Source organism: Eublepharis macularius, chromosome 7 (genome assembly GCF_028583425.1).
Source record: "Eublepharis macularius isolate TG4126 chromosome 7, MPM_Emac_v1.0, whole genome shotgun sequence".
NCBI classification, from domain to species: domain Eukaryota; kingdom Metazoa; phylum Chordata; class Lepidosauria; order Squamata; family Eublepharidae; genus Eublepharis; species Eublepharis macularius.
Genome location: NC_072796.1, coordinates 33,607,411 through 33,628,743, shown reverse-complemented (window position 1 = coordinate 33,628,743; position 21,333 = coordinate 33,607,411). Strand labels below are relative to the sequence as shown.

Below are 21,333 nucleotides of genomic sequence, written 5' to 3'. Positions count from 1 at the left end.
TTGTTTTCTGATGCTGTTTCAGACAGCTTCTCTCCTGTATCCAGTTTAGTTTGTGGACCAGGTTACCTTTTCTTTATAGGAACAATTCCTATGTTTACGCATGTTGAATCTTCCAGGACTGCTAGTGGTTGCACTACTTCCTTGCTGTATTTTATATGGGGCCTTATTTTGGCATTTATAACCCTCATTTACTTCTGCATATAATTGGTCTGCCATTTGCGTGGGGGGGGGGGTTCTCAGATATTATTGTTGAGGCTATTAAGTAATACCAGACCTGATTCAATTCTGGTGGTGCAAAGTTCTGTTAAAGCCAATTGTGATTGTATTCTCCTATCTTAGCAATAAATTTTCTCCTTCCTCTTCAGATATAATGGCAGGACTGCACATTAAAATAATCATGGAGCTGCTGACTGAATATAACTCCATAATGTTTAGTCAAACTTACCTGACTTACCTCCTTTTGGGGGAGGGGCTGTGGCTCAGTGATGGAGTCTCTGTTTGGCTTGCAGAAGGCCCCAGGTTCAATCTCTGGTTTCTCTAGTGGAAAGGGGCAGGTAGCAGGTGCTGCCAAAGACCTCTGCCTGAGACATTGGAGAATCTGAGCAGACTGTACTGACCTTGATGGACCAATGGTCTGATTCAGTATAAGGCAATTTCATGTGACATTCCTGCATTATTCATTTCCTCATTCTACCAAGGGTATGGAGTGTTAAGGTAACACAGACTATGATAATATACAAGTGTACGTTTTGTTGCCCATTTTAGAGATGCGGAAGAACTCCAACACTTGTAGTGGAAAGCCTGTGTTACTGCTAACTTGTAGTTCTGCCATGAATCTCTCATTAGATGTTCTTGTCCAAGATATGTGGTCACAGTATTAAAAACACTTTCCCGGATTGCATGAGCTCAGTTCAAAGCTTAATGAAAATAGCACGTTCTGTAGATGTGCAGACAAATAAACGCTAGGACAAAACTTGTGCCAGCAGCCCGCCAAAAAGCAAATTTTCCTTAAAGGGCAATAAAAGTCCCAACCGTGTTTATTCCAATCATTAACATTTATTGGTTGGCTTCCAGAAGTCAAGAACAGTGTGAAAAGAGTGGTAGGGGATCTTCCATAACAGAATTGGATTGGTTGATGCTTCCTGGATCATTCTTCTTTGTGTTGTAGGAGCAGGAATGAAAGCACAACTTCCTTTCCCCACCCCCTCTGGTAAGGTCTGTACCCCCAGAAGTCTACAGAGAGGTATAATCAGGGCTTTTTTTCTGGGAAAAGAGGTGGTGGAACTCAGTGGGTTGCCCTCAGAGAAAATGGTCACATGGCTGGTGGCCCCGCCCCCTGATCTCCAGACAGAGGGAAGTTTAGATTGCCCTCCGTGCGAGCGGCGCGGAGGGCAATCTAAACTCCTCTCTGGCTGGAGATCAGGGGGCGGGGCCGCCAGCCATGTGACCATTTTCAAGAGGTTCCGGAACTCTGTTCCCCCGCGTTCCCCCTGAAAAAAAGCCCTGGAATAATATTGATATAGGGTGTATGTGCATATAAAGTTGGATGTCAGTTCGTTCCTGAATGTTATCTGGGGATCAACCACACAATCAAAGTATTATAGTCTTCAGAATGTATGTGGGTATGCCCTCTTCAAATTCTCTGTCTTCCTGTAGATATTGTCGGATGTTGGAGGTTGAGTGGGCACACCAGGTGGGCAGTAAAGGAGCGACATTATCTCCCACCTGTGCATATGTGAATGTTGGGAAGCAATATGGGAGCATATTATCTATTACAGATAATAGTTTGTTAATGGGTGTCCCTTGTGTGACAGGGCTGTATTAGAAAGAGAAAAATGTGGAATTTCAAGCAAAAGAGATCTGATAAGCAGTATTTGGGAATGGCAGGGGCCAATGCCTGTCTGTCTGGCAATGAAAATCACAGGGGCCTGGAACGGTGCAGTCAGTACAGTCCATATTCTTTTCAATTGGGTCATGTTGTATCCCACAGATTGGTTAATCAGACTCTAGCTCATATAAAGTAGCTGAAGTCTGCCCTTTCAGATTTTGGAATGGGCTGCAGGGGAGGGCCTCTATTCACTGGTTATCTTTATTTAGATAGCCCCATGGGGAGAAAATGCAAAGTATAAATGAACTAAGTAAATAAATAAAATTTATTCCCATGGGAAACTCACCCCCTCTCCTAAGTAGCAGTAGGTGCTGTAACTGTCTGCAGACCAGATTGTGCTGTAGCACCGACATGCTCTATGATTGGTTGTAGGTTTTACTGAACACCAATAGTCAGTATATCAAACATTACTGTAAATGATGGCAGAAAGTTCTGATGTCTGTTTAAGGGAACTTGATTTGAAGTCATGCAAGTGCTTTCTCAAATACCTCTATGTCATAATTTTGGGAGATCTATACATGGGTCGGCTTGCAGGAAAGTCACGGGTCTGCCAAGTTGTTCTAAGCTTCGGTAGTTTTCTTTTTAAATGCCTTCGTAGTAACAGAAAAGTTTTTACAAGATTTCAGAGATGAGGGACACGCACGAGTTTTCCCATGACTTTAAAATCATTATATGAGAACTGATTCTTAAACTCCACCCACTAAGATATCTGGTGATGACCATAAATTATGTAATGGCTCTTCTAGGGTTTTATTATCACCTTTTGTGGGTGTGCCTCCCCCTGCACATTTGCAGAACCGAGTCTCTGTTCCTCATAAGCAACCAAGTGAATTTTATTTGGGTTGTCTCTTAAGCTTTTAATAGCACCTTTTTATAGAGTGTATAAATCACCTTTGTGTTTTAATTGGAAGAGCAGGTATATAAAGGCTTCAACTGCACTGTTTATGTATAATCCAAGAAAGTGACTCTGCTCCTGGTTAGAAATGAGGAATTCTTTTTTTTTAAAGATCATTTTACATAAACATTTTTTTAAATGCTAAATGCCATATAGCTAAAATATAGACATTTACAAAAATAGAGTAAGATTGATTTATAGTAAGCACCAAACAAAGGGTTGTGTGTGTGTGTGAAAATCACTTCTGTTCAGGCAAAGGGTGTCCCATGGTTTTCATGTATTCCCACCATGAAAAACAGCCTATTGCCCTGCATTCCCAGGCTGTTCTTTGGGAGGTCCCCTGACCCTAGGAGTAGCATTTCAGGTAGCGGTAAAAACCACAGCAGATGGGGAGGCGGGAAGTAGGGATTGAAGCCGTCCGAAGATATCCTCTGATGGAAACATATCCAACCACAAAATGCTACTCTCTTACCTCCACTCTCCCACTGCAGACCGAAACTTTCCCTGAAATGTTACTCCTGGGGGAAGGGGGAAACAGTATGAAGAGGAACACCTGCCACAGGAGGTTGGAATCCGCAAAAACCCAACCCTGTGCCTTCTGTGAGCAGAACTTGCAGGTCTTAGTGGAAAACCTTCTGGGAGAAGGTGGCAGAATAGATCTTCCCTGGCTTTTTGCTGCCGACAGTCCTGAAGATCTCTTCCAAGTTGGGGAGGACCCTCATGGCCAAAATGAACCACAGGTCAGGGAAATGTGTTAGGAGAGAGAATAGAAGTTACCACTTCTTCCCTCCTCTTCGTGCCAGCAGAAACAATTTGGCTTGGTGTTCCTGCTTCGCTGCAGCAGCAAAATCTACTCCCCCAGTGCTGCTGCAGAAATGTTTTTTTTCCACAAGGTGCCTCTGACCCTTATATGATTTTTAGAACAAGCAGCATGTAACAGAGTGAAGAGGAAGGCAGAGGAAGATCTGCGAGGAGTACCCCTTCTACAAACTTTTTCACTGGGCCCAACCAACTGTATCTATGGCACAGAGGACAAAATCATGGTACAGCTGTAAATGAAGCAAGATAAACCTCATTACCATAAATAAGACACAATAAGGCAAGCATTTTGGATAAAAATAGACCACAGTAGCCCAAATCACCCCCAGAAACCTGCTTCTATGATGCAGGGGTCCCCCAGGGATTGCTTAGGGGGGAACTGGAGGTCTTGTGTTCTCTGGAAGGAGGAGGGGATCAGCAAAAATCGCTCCTGACCTTGTGCCCGTGGAAATCTACATGGGATCCAAGCCATGGCTTTGTATTGAAGCTGCAATATTAATCCACTAGTTAGTCATCATCCTTCTGTATAGCAGAAAACGTCTGTTTATATCTGTTGGTGATGTGGCATGTGCCTGGGATGTAAAGATCAAATATAATTTGTTTCTTTCTTTGCTCTTTCTTTCCCTGATCCTAACTTTTCCTTGCGGATGTCTGTACTCCTTCCTTGTATATGATTATGATCCCATTTTACACTTTAACATCAGGAGATGTTCTAACCCTTCAGAGAAAGCACGACCTATGAGTGGCATTGATTTAAGAATGCAGGAGGGGAAATTGCATGTCTGAATTCTTCATCCATGTAAAAAAAAAAATCAAGATCTTCCCTGTAAATAACTAGTATGCCAGGGAAAACAGCCTTGGCATGTTTTTCTGTGTGCAGCAATGTGTATGTTTTATGTGAATTATGCCAGCATACAGCCTCACACCAGCATGTGGAAGGAACCACAGTCCCAGGAAAACTTTACCAAATGGTGTTTCTAAACATGTAGACTTGTTCTTAGACACAGATCTTCTCCCACTCAGTTCCAGTTGCCTTCTGCATCTGTTTAGTATCTTGCCCAGCTGTATTAATATCATACCTGCAGCTTCAGTCCTCACTGATCTATATTCATTCTTACTGAGCCCGCCCTAAGCTAAGATGAAGAAGTTGTGCATTAGATATTACTTCAGCTGCGGACTGAGGCAGAGGTAGAACATAATGATGTAAGGATATCAAGCCTTGCCAAGCTGTCATAACTAGATACTGCCTTTTTGTTCAGGAAACATGGCTTTTTGTTTCCTTTTAAAATTACAGTGCTACTCCTGCATGAAAACTAATTTTCCAAGCCGGGTCTGCCTGCGGGCACGGCAGTCCTCGTTCCTGATAAGCTTGGCTATATTGGCAGGCTGCCTTTATGTGATAACAAATGGAGTAGCAAATGCTTTTAATTGCATTCTATTGGTAGTGTGATTTCTTTTCCTCCACGGCCTTTTTGCTGAACATTCTCTTGCACAGCTAAATCTAGTACAGCCTTGTAAGGAAGGAATAAATCCCATTTCTCTTCCTGTCTCCCCCCCCCTCCAGTCCCTTAGAAGGCATGTTCCTGGCTGTATGACTTGCATGTGTGAAAGGATTGTCACAGAGAGAACATTTCTGCTGCCTTGCATCATTGCAGGGGCTGCTGTTGGTTTATGCATTGATCTGTGAACCTCCAAGTTGCACGTACGTGTCATCTGGCCTCTTAACAGAAGTTGCTTGCACAAAAGGGTTTTTCCTCAGGTGGATGTCCTCACTCTTCTGGGGAATTTCTACGCAACATCGTTCTCTTTCTGAACACAACTAATGGGGTTCCCAGAGCTTTCACCGTTAAGCCAGAACAGAGAAAACCTATTTTGCTCCGTCCTGGAGGGGAAATGCTGTGGCAGCTGAAGGCAGAGCCTCCGTGTGAAAGTTCTGTCCCCACCCAACTGGGCAGAGTTTAGTGCTGCCTGAATATGCTGGCACTGAGCTTTGGCATCCCTCCCCCCACCCCATGGCTGTAGGCCTTTAACAACTGAGCCACAACTCAGATGTAGGAAAGAGGGCATTGCCAGTTTTAGGGGAGGAGTGGAGGCGGCATTTTCATTGGCACGACAAGGCAGAAGTGGGTGAGGAAGGGCGGTGTGTTCAGGAATGGGCATATGGGTGTTATCCCTTCCATCCCCCACACTGCTGTCTCCACATCAGGAATGGTTTTTCCTCTCCTCATGTGGAACCAGCTGAGGTGTATTTATGGCACAGTTCCAAGGGGAAATTGCTAGGCCACTGGTCGCTTCTCATTTTGGTTTGCTGTAATCTGTTGTTCTGTGGTCATTCATCAGCCCCAAGCATTGAATGTAGTTTTAGTGTAGAATTCCTCTATCTGTCTGGTGCTTTTTTTTTTTTTAATCCTACCCTTTCTCCACAGAGCTCAGTTCTCCCGCCCAGTGTTATCCTAGATAAGCTACGCTGAGACAATACGGTTCATAGCTCAGTGGGGATTTCTCCCTAGGTCTCTCAGGCCCTAGTCTGACAATCTAACCACTATGATTCCCTACTTTTCATATCTGGTTTGGGGGTTTTGTAGCATCACTCTTTTTTTGATGTTCGCTCTTTTGGGTTCTTAGTGTTGTTGTCTCTCGGGAAACCTTTTTGCTTTTTACTCTTAACAATTCTGAATTGTCTGGTCCCTTGGTACTTGGCATTTTCAAGCTCTACTTACAACACATTGTATAGCTTGTGCTCCCCCCCCTTTCTATTTTATTTTTCTCAGATGCATAGCATAAGCTAACTTTGGGTTTTAAAAATGGTTTCAATAATTCCCACCAATTCCCTCCTCATGACTTGGAGGAGCCCTGAGTACTGTCACAAAAAAACCCTGGTTATGATGATACTCAATTACCAATTTTTTTTTAAAAAGCACCTCCAAGTGGGTGAGGGAATGGCCATCACTGAGGCAGGGAAAATCTAAAACTTCCCACCCATGAGGCAGCCATCCAAGCTTTGCTGTGATCTTTCCCAGAACTTTGCAGCAAAGTAAGTTTGGTAAAGATTGGTGATGGTGGTGGAGCCAGGGAAAACCTGCTAAGGTTGTAGAGAAGCAGGGGGGACCTAGAGTGTTCTGGCTATAGCAACTTGTGGAGTCCTGAACTCATGCACTTATCAAGGCTTTGTAGTGAAAGGAGTTGCCTCACTATGCATCTCTCGTGAACAGTTGCTACTTGGCAACATAGCACGTGCATGCATTTCTGTGAACTGTTTGCACTTGCAAATAACTGAAAATGGAAGGACCATCTCTCTCTGGCACCGTCTCTCTTAAGTCTGCCCATGTGACTTACTGATCCTCTCTTTCTCATTGCTTGGCATGTTCTATGTTCTTCTGAACACGTGAACATTTTCTTTTTTGCAGTGAAACATGATTCTTCTTTATCCTTCTCTTCCCTTGTGTTCTTTTCAGCTGTGAGCTGTCTGGGCAGCAATTGTATTTGTTCTGGTAAAACACTGAGTACACTTAAGGCAGACTATAAATAATAAATAGTATTATTGTTGTCATAAAAATTAAAAAAAATCTTGTGGGTGTCACATGACCTGTATCTATGGCATCTAGCACCACTGTTACAGTCCCAAAGCATCCTTCCTTGATGTTTTGGAAATAACTAGGTTTAGAACTTAATAGGAAGGTAACTAAAAAGTCAGAGGCTCATATTTTATTGATATGGGCATTTCTGTGCTGATATTCTCCCTAAAGTGGACCCCAGGTGGCCTACAGAAAATGCTAGAATACAGGGACAGCCAGCAATTTAAACAATGCAATTTAAAGGGGGAAAAAATCAAAACACAAATATATCCCTGAGCTGCAGCTAAGAGCTCTTGCCTGTAGGTTCACATCTCTGATGTGAACCCAGCCTAAATACCTGCCATCAGCCAAGATACAAATTCAGCCCGGATGGTATTCAGCTGTTGTCAGTAAGCTGTCAGGATATTCCCCATGCAGTGGTTTTCAGCAGTAGACCTGATGATGTTAGTGCTGTTTGTTTGTTTTATTTTCATTTAAATTTTTATTTTACTTCATTTTTAACCTGCCTTTCTTCCCAATGAGGACCCAAAGTGGCTTACTTCATTCTCCACCATTTTTTCCTCACATGAACCCTGTCAGGTAGATTGGGCTAAGAATATGTGACTGGCCCAAGGTCACCCGGAAAGCTTCCGTGGCTGAGTGGGGATTCAAACGTGGTTCTCCCAGATCCTAGTCCATTGCTCTAGCCCCTACCTCACCCTGGCTCTGATTCAGGTGGTATTTAAAGGCTGTACTAGTTCCACTGGAGACACTTTTCCATAGGTTCACCGCACAGCAGTGCAGTAATTTGCAAAGGCCTACAGTCATGTGTATTACTCTTTCCCATGGAATTAACCCTCTGGGTCCCTGATTCTGCCTCTCAGCTACCACTGTATTGATGCCAGCCTTTAACCATTGTTTTAGGCCTGTGTGATGAACCTAAGGGGGGGGGAAGCCTTCCTTGGCTAGGGATCCCAGACCCCTGGTGGGGGTGGGGGATCTCCCACCCCGCTCCCTACACCCTGCCCCCACTTACCTGAGCAGTGGGGAGCCGCACCTTCCTTGCACGCTCCTCCGCAGTGTGGCACGCTCCTGTGTGCTGCAGCCACGGGGATTGGGCCCGTTTTGGCCCAGATCAGGGCCACTGAGGAGCGCAGGAGTGCTCCTGCACTCCATAGTGCTCAAAACAGGCCCCATCCACGGCAAACTGGCCCGTTTTCAGCAGCTGCAGAGCACAGGAGCGGCGCCTCAAAACTGGGCCGATCCGTGGCAGAACGGCCCATTTCAGGTGCATTCTGTAGCGCCTGGGGCCGCGCGATGACATCACCCCTGAAGTGATATCATCGTGCCTGTGGGGGGGCACTCTGCACGCGTGCACCCCCCTCTCCCCAGAGGTCAGTGCCAGGCCCCTGTCCCTCGCCAGGAGATTGAGGGGGCCTGGCAACCCTATACTTGGCACTAGCATAAACTTTAGAGTTCTTCATTTCTGCCACATCTGGCAGACTTTGACTTTTACAACCCAATGAGTCCAATTCTTCTTTCCTATTCAGGTTGTGGAGGGTGAGGCTCACACTCCCAGGAATGGAGTCAGTGTCCTGACTGTTTATAGGCGATGCAGTTTAAATTTCTCTCTGTGAATTAACAAGTGTTGTAACAGACTGGCATCTGGGAGATCCAGGTTCGAATCCCCACTGTGGGGTGGCCTTGAGCTAGCAGGGTGGCGTTGAGCCAGTGACTCTCTTTCAAACCCGCTTATCTCAAAAGATCCTTTGGAGGAATGGCTCCTTAGAGGCAGAGCAGACTAAAAATGTACTAATGAAACTAGTTTGGGTATGTAGAATGCCAGTTGCAAGACTTCTAAGAAACCAGGTGTTATGTCATGGCAAGTTATGAATTTGGTGATGTTCCCTTAGTGAACTGTTTAGTTATTTTCCCCCGATCCCATAGGGCCGAAAAGCCTGTGCTGTAGCTTGGTTTCATTTCCCCTTCTGGTTGTGGGCTGTTTGTTCTCAACTAAGGCAGGGGCCAGAGAAGGCTCTGCTTTGCATCTTTGTGTATATTTGGATGATTAGCTCAGGAGAAGGGAGAGGGGAAAAGACTCCACAGTAGAAATAAGGGGCATTTAAAGTTCTCAAGAAAAGAGCTTTTGTGATGCAGCCTCAAATCCCAGCCTGTAGGGTTTCCAGGTCCAGGCTGGGAAATTCCTGGAGATTTTGGGGTGGAGCCTGTAGAGGGTGGGGTTTGGGGAGGGGGGGCCTCTGTGGGGTATAATGCCATAGAGTTCACCATTCAGAGCAGCCATTTTCTCCAGGGGAATTGGTCACTGTTGCCTGGAGATCAATTCTAATTCCAGGAGGTCTCCAGCTACCACCTGGAGGCTGGCAACTGTAGTTCCCACTGAAATTCCTGTGGTAATCCTGACTTCATAAAGCAGCTTCCCAATCACACAGCATCCATTCTCCTGGTTAGCAGCTCCATTTGTAAGCCTCAGCTAGCATGACAACAATCCGTTGTTCAAGCTCTGGTGAGCAGCTGTAGCAGAGCAAGAGTACATCTGCTTAGCACATACACAGATCAGAGTCAGTCCCCATTTTCGAATGGTATTCTATAGAATCCCAGGTACATCTCCCCACTTTTTTTTCAGAAGGGTGAATTAGGTAATAGAGACCAGAAATAGACTTTTTAACCACTTAGAAATTACAGCTAATACTTTATTACTTCTTGCCAGACTGAAATGAAAATAAGATTTTCTTAACCAACCTCACCCAATTTTGAGGGAGGGGGGGTACGCTTAAGGGAAATAATTATTTACAATAAAGTCTTCTCAATTTAAGTCCGCTTGGTATAACTCATTCCACAGGAACGTTGCTGATAACCATGTTTATCCCTTTGGCAGGGGTTGGTGTGGAAGAAGGCAAGATATAATTTTTAAAATAAACAGCAAAAACGTTGCTAACTGCAACTAGCCTGTTCAGCATTCCTACTTGTTTTCAACTTTGCTGGGCCCTCTCACGCTTTTCATCTGGATAGGACATGGTGCCGGTTTCCATATCCGGCTAAAGGCATGCTAACCAAGGCCTCAAAAGCCAAGAACAGGATTTAGGGGTTAGCACGGCTCATTTTTTACTGCAGGATGTTCTAAACGGTTGGAGGAGTTGGGAGGCCAGAGGCAGCCTCTGGGCCACCTATGGCAGAATTCTAGCTTTTGCACATTGCCAAGCTGGCAGCTACCAACTCCCACTAGCCCTAATTAAAGGCTCTTGCGTAGCAGAGTTGGGAAAGCCTCTGCCTGAGAACTGGGAGTGCTGCTGCCAGTGAGGGAGATTTAATATGCGACTTTCAGCATGCAGCTGGGGAGGGGGGGGAGTATTCATTTTTGAAATAGGGTCCTGTGGATTTATTTTTCTATGAAAAGACTAATTGGACAACTGCTAGGCACAACAGCTACCCAATCCATATACTTCCTGCAGAATGGCCTGCCTTCATGCAACAAGCTAGTTTCTACCTGGAGGGGATCATGTGTGAAAATTCGTTCCATTTAGAAGCGCTGAGGACTACAATGCTTGGACTGTGGCCGGCCGGCCTAAGAGTCAAATGACATGAGAGCCGGTGTGGTGTAGTGTTAAAGTATCAGACTAGGATCAGAAAACCCAGGTTCAAATCACCGCTCTGCCAAAGAAACCCATTTGGTGACTTAGCCAGTCACTCTGTCAGCCTCACCTACCTCATACGGTGGGTAAATATGAGGATAAAATGAAGGACACTGTTATAAGCTGCTTTAGGTCCTCATTGGGTAGAAAAGTAGGACATAAATGTATTTATGTACTTCATTTACTCCTCACCATTCTCCTCAGTGGGGATCCAGAACAACTTGTATAATTCTCCTCTCTTCTCTTTTATCCTGTCAAGAAACCTGTGGTGTGGGCTAGGGTGTGTGGACTGGCCCAAGCTCACCCAGCAAGCTCCCTTGTCAGAATAGGGATTTGAACCTGGACGTACAAATGTATTCTCTTTTGTGTTCATGTGAAAAGCTTTTTTACTTTTGCAGATACATCCCACAGGAGGATAACGGCAGGAACAGAGTAGAGGTCTTTTCTGACAGCGGTTTTATCAATGAGAAAAACTTCCTCTTTTTTTAAGGCAAGAAATGACAGGGGAGGAAAGAGGTTAAGGAACTGCACTCTTACTGCAAAAGACAAAAAGTATTATAAAAGGAGGAAGAAAGAAAACTTTAAACATGTAGCTTAATCCCTAGTATATGGTAGTTTCTGCTAATTTCTTGTCCAACCAAGGCTTTTCCACAAAACTCATACACACTCTCTTTCTTTGTGACCCGGGGTAGTTAGATTTTACTAACTACATCAGGAGACCATATTTTCCATTTCAGAATCATATTCCAAGACAGCTTTGATTTTAGTGCAACCAGTTTTGTACAGAGTCAATACAAATGGAAAGAAAGGCTTTGCAATTATCTCTTATTTTACATAGCACATGATGCTGAGCAAAGTAGCAGTAATTTACTTCCTTCACTTCTGACCTCGCCTTTCTCCTCAGCGGAGACCCAAGGCAGATTACAACGTTCTCTTTTCCTCCATTTTATCCTCACAACCCTGTGAAGTAGATTAGGCTGAGAACATCTGACTGGTCCAAGGTCAACCCGCGAGCTTCCATGACAGAGTAGGGATTCAAACCTGGATCTCTTAGATCCTAGTTCAGGGGTCCCCAACACAATGCTCATTAAGTGATTTTAGAAAGTGGGAGGGGCTGGATGGGGCTTTTGTCCAGGAGGACTTCTGATTGGCTAACATGTTCGTATTCAAAGGCATGCTGTTAAACTGAGCTGCCTGAAATGTGGAAGAGTTGCTATTTGAGCTATACATAACTTTACTCTCTGACATTTTGTAGTTGGCTCCATCTCCTGCAACAGCCATTTTGCAGTTTTTGTCCCGCCCCCCCCTCATGTGTCAGAATTTTAAAAATGACCACAAGTCCAAAAAGGTTAGGGGGCCCTGTTGTGACACTCTAGTAACTCCACCACACTGGTGTGGATAAGTCCCTGCCTCCAAGGAGCTTGCAATCTGAAATTCAGCACAGAAAAGTTAATAGAGAAAGGGGATGAAAAGATAGGTGAAGGTGTTCTGTTTAGTTACCGGCACTTAGTTTCAGTGAGGATAATGAAAGGTTAAGTCAAGGTTTCATGGGAAAGGGCATGTGGAGGGAGGATTTGAAGAAAAGAGGAGGTGTGGCATCTCAGAGGTGTGCTGACCAGAGCTGCTTCAAGACTCCATTGCAACCCAAACAGGTGAAAGCAAATTGTGTGACTTGTCCAGCACCAGGAGCCCTGAGATGACCAGAGCTTTCAGAATTTTGTCCCTCCTGCCAATCCTCTCCTTCCTTAGCCCTGGTTCTGAGAGTAAATTCTAGGCATTAAAAAAGGGTAGCAAGAAAGAAAAGGAAGAATCCTTTACATTTTTAAGATGATAAATCTCAATCATTATATTTTGTACAAGGTTTCTCTGAACTTGGGGGAGTTGATTCTGGCCACATTTCAAGGCTAGACACCAGAGAATCTACTCAGTCAGTTACAAATAATTAGATTCAGACCCCCACTAGAGTAACAGAAGTTCATAAAACTCTGGATGGAATAGAGGAAGTAAGTGGAGAGAGCTTTTCTTGCCCTGTCATAATTGTGGAACTCTGGTGCACCCAATGAATTTGATGGCCAATAGAGGCTACATCAAAGGAATGCACTGGTCTCTCTGCCTCATTTGGTGGCCCTTCAGGATGATTGGTTGGCCACTGTGTGAGACAGGATGCAGGACTAGATGGCCCCCTGGTCTGATCCAGCAGGAACCTTCTTACATTCTTATGCCACAGTCTCCTGAAGAAAATGGATCTTTTTAGTTGAATAAGATTTTTTAAGGGTAAGTTCAAACTACATAGCCTTAAAAAAAATCTTATTCAATGAGAAAGATCTGTTTTCTTCAGGAAACTGTGGCATACAAAGATAAAAAGAGCCCTGCTGGGCCAAACCAGGGGTCCATTCAGTCCAGCATCCTGTTTCACACAGTGGCCAATCACTGGAGGGCTAACAACAGGACCTAGAGGCCAAGGCCGTCCCCTGACATTGCTTCCTGGCACTGGTATTCAAACGCTTACTGCTTCCCTTTCTTCGCCGTGGCTAGTAGCCACAGATAGTCCTATCCCCCATGAAAATGTCTAATCCCCCTTTGAAGCCAACTATGCCTGTGGCCATCACTACAGCCTCTGGCAACAAATCCCATATTGTAAAGAACTATTTCCTTTTGTCCATTCTGAATCTATTGCTCAAGACCTATATATTCCATACCCACAAGTTCTAGTATTTTAGGAGAGGAGGAAAATTCTCTCTGTTTTTTCCCTACCTCGTGCATAATTTTATAAACCTCTATCAAGGTCCCTTAGTCATCTCTTTTCTAAATTGAAAAGTCCCAGACGCTTCAGCCTTTCTTCACAGGAAAGGTGCTCCAACCCCTTAATCATCTTCTTTGTCCTCTTCTGTACTTTCCCCCCAGCTCTGCAATGTCCTTTTTGAGCTGCGGAAAGAGCAAGAGTCCAGTAGCACCTATAAGACTAACAAAATAAGTGAGAGGGTATGAGCTGGGGCTCATGAAAACTCACAAACAAAATAAGTGAGAGGGTATGAGCTGGGGCTCATGAAGACTCATACCCTACCGCTAATTTTGTTAGTCTTATAGGTGCTACGGACTCTTGCTCTTTTCCACTGCTACAGGCAGACTAACACGGCTACCCAATTTGATCTTTGTGAGCTACATTGACCAGAATTGCGATGAATATGCCATTATTCCCCCTCTCCTCCATTTTATCCTCACATTTTATCCTCATGAGGCAAGTTAGGCTGATGGAGAGTGACTGGCCTAAGGTGACCTAGAATGTGTCAATTGTAGAGCGGGGATTTGAACCCAGGTCTCCTATATACATGTCTGACTTCCTTAAGCCCTATTTCATACTGTCTCCATATGAATTCTGCACTCATGAAGCCTTTTTAATTTTCCAAAGTATTTACAGTGTCACCCAAGTTCTCAAAGAATAAATAATACTGATGGAAATAGTAATTAAAGATCTGTATTTTTTTTTCAGTTTGTTCATAGTTGTGTGTGGAGTCCTACTTTATCCCTGGCTGGTGGCTTGTACTTTAGGGGAGCACAGAAGGCTATGCTGTGGCTCTTAAAAACTCAGTGGAATGCTTTAAATCAAAATCCAGCTGCAAATCTCTTCTCTTTGGAGCAATCCTGAATCAGCCATAGCAGCTGGGTTGCAAGATTAGGTTTGTGTCTGAAGAGAGGCTCTTGTTATCAGTTCGTTGTAAGCATCCCTGTGAACTGCGGAGTCCAAAGGCTGCTGACCAGGCTGTTCAGGCAGCTCCTCTTGCACTTTGACGAACTAGATTGAATATTATCAGCTTCTGAACTTGTACCTTCTTTGTGGAAGTGCGGCAGCAGCCAAGTCTTTAATGTGCTTTGTGTTGAGCTGTTATGGGGGCCGGGTTTTCAGCTTTTTTTAAAAGAAGAGCAGTATGGCTTTCTCGATATCATTAAAAAGCATTGCCATTCCCTTCAGTCTCCTGCTGCTTGAGGGAATCAAATGTGCCTTGATTGATGGCTTATTGTCCCATGCACTAAGAAAATCTTCGGAATAATTTTCTTCTTTCATGCTGCTTGCTGTCCGCACATCTCCATAGTGAATCAGTGGTTGAAGGAATTGCGTTTGTCCTCCTAAGTGGAGTGTTAGACCTTGACCTGTGGTTACAATCCATCCAATCTTAGAGGTACCTTGTATCCGGAGAAAAGTTTTACTAACATTTCAGATCATGTTAATTTAATAATCAAATTCAGACTTCTTGTCCAGGAAGAACTATCTGTGTGCCCGAAGAGGGATTATTTGGAGGCTCAGGTGCCTGCATAGGTAAAACTACTCTGGATCAAGAAGCATAAGTGAGTTTTGCATGTTTAAAAATCAAGAGCCCATATATGTTTAAAAGTAAGTGGGCTGATCAGTTTGGAATTGGTAAAACAGATGTAAACATCCCTCCCTAGAAAATAGATCCAGAGGAGTTAGCCGTGTTAGTCTGTAGTAGCAAAATCAAAAAGAGTCCAGTAGCACCTTTAAGACTAACCAATTTTATTGTAGCATAAGCTTTTGAGAATCAAGTTCTCTTCGTCAGATGCATGACCCGGATCATGCATCTGACGAAGAGAACTTGATTCTCGAAAGCTTATGCTACAATAAAATTGGTTAGTCTTAAAGGTGCTACTGGACTCTTTTTGATTTCCCTAGAAAATAGGCTCTCTTCCCCCGAACTTGTCTTTTTCTCTTGCATTCCCTCTTGGACTTATCCAGAGGATGGACTCACATTCATGATAAACTTCCATTGAAGTGGCTAGTGAATTGTGACTAACTTGTTTTATATTTTGTTTGGACTGGGGTCTCCGTGTCACCAGCTAGCATGCTCCTGCTAACATGAGGGTCTGGTTTCTTTTATAATCTGTGTATTGCATTGTCAAGATGTTCTAAAACCTGGAATTTAGCTCTTACTTCCCTGATGCTCCAAAACTTGGCATCAACACATTCTTTCCCTAATCATCTAATGTTCACTCTCTTGCTAGGTTATATGAAATATGAGTAACACTATCAGCATGGTAGCTTCCATTACCCTGATTAAAAGTATATCTAGTTTCTCTAATTCTGACCCAATACTGTGTATGTGTTGTGTATGTGTTTGTAGTGAGTTACAGTGATTATAGACTGGAAATCTGTTCTGGTGACCTGATTCAGAATGTGGTAGCCATTAAAAAAAAGCCCCAGTGCATACTATCTTGCCGACACATAACATTTGAGATGGCTCAAATCTCTTAATCCTACGTGTAGCAATACCAGCATCAATCAGCTGGCATAGCTGTTTGGGTAGCTACCGTGCTCCAAGAAGTTCTAACTTCGAAGTAGTTTGCAGTTCTTTCTGGCCTGTTACAATTTACATGTTGAGGATCTGTATTGTTATTGCTAATTTAGTTAATAAACTGTTATTAATAAACTGATACTGATGAATAGAATTGACTGGTGGCATACCAATCAAGATTATCTGGCTCTAATGTACCGATAAACTTAGTTTCCAGTAAGCTTCTTGAATTACAATCTTTTTCTTTCTAACCAATATTTTTCTGTCTGTTGCAGCATTAGCCATTATGTCCTTGTGATGTCCTTTGCCATATTCCTGATGCTTTTAAGTGGAGTGGCCCAGCTGTTGACCACAAAGAGACTACAGCTGTGGGAAGGAAACAAGCAACATTCATTGTGACCAAATGATTGAGATTTTTTAAAAATCTTCAGTCAAACTGAGGAATTCCTGGAAAACTTGATGCTACGGATGGTGGCACTCTTGACCCACCTTTCTTTTAGGAACTGAATAGCTGTTTTGTTTGATGGCCCAGTTGTGAATCAAATAGTCAGCAGGACATCTACGAAATCACCCTGGAAAGTGTGACAAGGTGTTCCAAAGCCTGTTGCTCATAGGACAAGCAAGCGTTTTGCTCATTGTGTCTCCCAATCAGTGTTCATTTCTGGAATTAGTAATGGACTGGAGTGCTAGAAGATCAACATTGCTGTGTTGAGATTTGTTAAAGGCTTTTGCTTATTCTTGAGGATAAGATCACTTTTGGACACTTTCATATGTGAGATATGACCCCCCCCCCTCAAAAAAACCCTTTAATTGTGCTATTGTTAATTTTTCTAAGGATACATATATTTATATATTCTTTTACATTCTTTTTTTTTTTTAAAAAAAGAGATTTGTTCTGTTTTATAAGAAAATGCTGTGGATTGGTTTTACCATTTGCTACTGTTTTTCATTTGGGGTTTCCTTATCTAATGCACCTGAAAAACCCAGACCTCACCATAAATGAAACCAAGGATGAGATTTAGTTGTGTTTGTATCCCACTTTTCTGAGGAGCTCAAACTTGTACATGTGGGATTGCCCCATTTTTATTCTTATCCTATAGGATAGAGTGAGACACTGAAGTTTGCCCAAAGGCTATAAAGGGGAGAAAGGATTTAACTCTTTCCTGCTCTGGCTGACACCTGTTCACCAAAATTAAGGAAAAGCTAGTCAAAGTGCTATGAATCTGTGATTGGATCTGCCATCTCTTTACATTTTGGTAAAAAGTAGGGCCGAATCCACACGTCTCAAGTTTTCCTCTTTCCCCCCCACCCATTATTCACTTCTCAGAGGGCTGTTCACATACTCTTACCACAATCCTGCCATTCTCTCACGTCTTTCGCGTTGCGCCTCAGACGAATTTGTCATGCGTTCAAACGCTTCTCTTGCGCGGTTCTCACCGTGGATGTGGACAAATAGAAGCATTTCACAAGGAGACCTGCCCCTTCAAACCACCCCACTTCCGTGTTTGCAGCCTTTCTGGAACACCATCCCTTTGCCATGCAATTATCAAGCTTTTCCACTCTCTCCGCAGCATGCCTGCCTACCCGCCCTTTCCCTTTTTTTTTCTTTTTAAAAAAGGGGACTTTCCCAGCATTGTTGCACAATCCCGGCCATGAATCTTAATCGGGGTGCTCCAAAATCCCCGCGGAGACATCAAGGGGTGGCGCCATTTCCATTTCCGTGTCATTTTTAGGATGCTGGACAGTCGGAAATATCAGTGGCTGTTAAAATTAATTTTTTTAACTGTTGAAATTACCATTATAGCGGAAATCCGTCATTCTAACATTACATTCAAGCGTCAAATAATTATTCTGCCCGTTTGGAGAGTTTGGATCACCCCCACCTTAAATATCAGTTCAAATTAGCCCGCCAGAATAATGGTCCAATGAATTCCAAAGAAGAAGGCATAAAATAACATTAACCAATCACAGGCATCATAGGGGTGTGGCCTCGCCATAGCAATTTAGCAAAAAAACGCTATAGCGGAAATCTGATGAAAAAAAAATGAACGTGATGTCGTCATCGGCAACATTGGATCTAAACCCGCCCCGTATTGCACGATTCTACCAGGGATGTGGACGAAGTATAGCGTGAGGCAGCGGCAGTAAGAGAAGGGATGTGAACACAGACTGGGACATTGCAGGATAGAATCCAGCGCGATTAATGCACATGAAAAGCGGAAGGTAGGGAAGTGTGGATTCGGCCTAGGAGAGGCCAGTGGAGGAAGGAAGGTTGATTGGGGGCTATATTGGTGACAAAGGGAGTTTCAGTTCATGCTCCCTCTGCCATTTCCACATAGGTTGTTTGACTCAGGTTTGATGCTGATAAGAAGTGGATTTTTTTCCTGCTTCTCCACAGCACTGGAATGCATTAGTGTACTCCTAAGGTTTCCTTGGCTTTTCTCTAATCTTTCTCAAGTCTGGTTTGCTGCAGAGTTTCAGGGGGAACTTGCAGCAAAAAAAATAAGGTAGATGGCTACCTTATAGGATTGCCAGGTCCTCCAACTCCCCGGGAAGTGATGTCGTCGTGTGGGTCACATGCTGCCCTAGGAGTGCTCCTGAGTTTCCCAGGGGGCCAAATCAGCCCGAATCTAGCCACTGCGGAGCACAGCAGTGCTCCGCAGTGGATGATCCGGCAGGAGACTGGCATCCCTACTCCCTTATGTGTAGCAAAGTATGGATTTTCACAGTCCTGCTATATGGTTTTCCTTGCCCTTGTCATCCTAGTGCTCATTTCCACCCCGACAACCAGGGGCTTTTTAAAAATTGGCAATTGAATATTGTTATAGTATTAACAATGTGTCTATCAGGTTCTCTGAATTTTCAGATTTCATTTAAAATAAACCTCTAGCCTCTTTCTTTCTGGAGATATAGGAAGAAATGCATCTCTCCTCAACAAAAAGGGTCTAAAGCCTTATTTCAAAAAATTAAAGCTGGGAATTCAGAGAACATGATAGACCCATTCTTATAATGTTATAGTGATATTTAACTGGTGATCTTAAAAGCCCTGATGGTGTGTGGGGTGGTGGCAGCTACTACCTAGGAACTGGGCCAGGGAAACTACAGAGATGCCCACTATGTGGAAGCCTTGTTGCCACTATGCTGTTTTAGGGTCCGTAGCAGCAACAGGGAAGCTACACAAGTCTGGGTGTGGCAAGCACCTACGAAACTTGACAATATCTGGGACCAGGGAATGTCTTCTTCTCTGTGAACCTTCCTGACAACTAAGAACATTTTCTGTAGCTCTTCTCTTTATACCCCCACTTTGAGAAGCAAGGTGGACAAGCAAAGATGGGATTTTTATTGACCGTCCAAGACTTTGGACTCTCTCACCACAATGTCTTAGGCATTGAACAAAGACAGTTTAATTCTCCTAGGTAGGCCTTGGATTAAGTTATTTATCCTGTCTTGTTTTAACCTCTTTCTGGTTTGTTTATTTATCACTACTGGCTCTGAATGAGAAAACTATCCAGTCTTTATTTCTGCTTGTTATTTGTTTTTGGTTTTAAGTTGGGGTTTTGCAGCTTTAGCCATTTGTCTGTTTTCCCTTTTTATATTTTTGCTGTTAACTATTTTACTGGTGGTTTTATTTAATTTTTAGCTGCTGTTTTTATTATAGCTCTTACTGTATTGTTTTGACATATGGCATAAATCACTGTGGGACTATTATGGCGAGAAATATTTTAAATAAATAATGAGATGAAACCAGCTATTGTCAGGCAATAAGCAACTTGCTGCCCATCCAGCATAAAGACGGCACTGAATTTACTTACGCAAGCCCCTGTATTATGTGTGGGAGGAAAGGTCAATGCAGGGCTCAGAAGGGCCCTATTGGATCAGACCAGTGGTCCATATAGTTCAACGTATGGTATCACGCACTAGCCAACTAGTTGCCAAGAGGACATACAGGCCAAGGCCCTTCCCATATGTTGCCTCCTAGCACTGGAATCCAGAGGTTTGCTGTCTCAAGAGTCTGGAAGCTCCTTTAGTTCATATTGGCTAGTAGCCATTGATGGATCTCTTCCATTAATCTGGCTTACTCCCAGTTTAAAGCCATCTGTGATCATGTCCATCACTACTTCCTCTAGCTGTGAATTCCACAACCAAGCAACTCATTGATCTAAACAGCACTTGCTTTAGTTCTGTTCTGAATTTATTGCTCATCAGCTTCTGTAGGTGTCCTCAAGTTCTAGTATTATGGGAAAAGGGAAAATGTTCTCCCTATCCACTGAGTCCAACCTATGCATTATTGTATAGATGTTCCTCTTAGTTGTCTTTTTTCCTAAGTTGAAAAAGCCCTTAGTGGGAGCTGCTTCCAAGCTATGACCACAGCTGCTCTGCCCCAGGCTTCAGAGGGAAGCTGTGCTGTGGATACTATCATCATTATCTCTTTGGCCATTCCATTACAGTTAAGGTTTTCTATTGGTGGTGGTTTTTAATATTTTATGATTTGGTTGGTTGGATTTGATTTATTTTATTCACTTCATTGGAGAGAAAGGCAGAATATAAATAGGGACTTAGTGCAGCTCTGCACCATTTTATCCTCACAACAACCCAGTGAGGTAGGTTAGGCTGAGAGTATGTGATTGAACCAAGGTCACTCTACAAGCTTCTGTAGCAGAGTCAACCTTGGGTCTCACAGATCCTAATCCAACAGTAACCATTCCACTACACTGAGTCTCAAGATACTCCAAGAAACATTGCTGGCTCATTCGTGGCACACCAGCAGCAGTATAAAAATGCATATTTTACTGGTGCACGCAGACAGACGTGCACTTGATATACTGAGATGGGCTTGTTGGTAATTTCTGGGCCAAAAGTTTGTTGTATGTTTACTGATCGCCTTCCTGTTGTCTTTCTACAGAGCTTCTGCTTGCCTCATTGAGAACAAATAGCATATGCATTTTTCAGGGAAATGTGATTAGACTCAGTGGCATTTGCCATTCTGTATAACTGTGTCTGAAATTAGACTGGAGGGTAACACCAAACATTGAGACACCTTTGAGACTGTGCTTACCCATACCAAATGCTGACAGTTACTTTCCAAATGCTTGCAATCTCTCTCCCCCCTACCCAACCCACTCCACATAGACACAAGTCATACGCATGCACTGTTCTCGTTAGTTGTTACACATGGCAACATCTCTGGATCTCCAAGGAACCTTAGCAAATCCATGAAATG

The 21,333-nt window shown here is 43.5% G+C and overlaps 1 protein-coding gene across 1 annotated transcript in view; it reads left to right on the top strand.

Moving 5' to 3' along the window:
- The window catches only part of PIGN (phosphatidylinositol glycan anchor biosynthesis class N), a 114,557-nt gene extending 94,629 nt beyond the window's left edge, over nucleotides 1-19,928 (top strand). Inside the window, exon 29 of the mRNA XM_054985957.1 lies at nucleotides 16,388-19,928. Coding sequence (XP_054841932.1) covers nucleotides 16,388-16,511 — 124 coding nt within the window. The 3' untranslated portion in view covers nucleotides 16,512-19,928. The remainder of the gene's footprint in view (nucleotides 1-16,387) is intronic.
- Nucleotides 19,929-21,333: the final 1,405 nt, after the last annotated feature.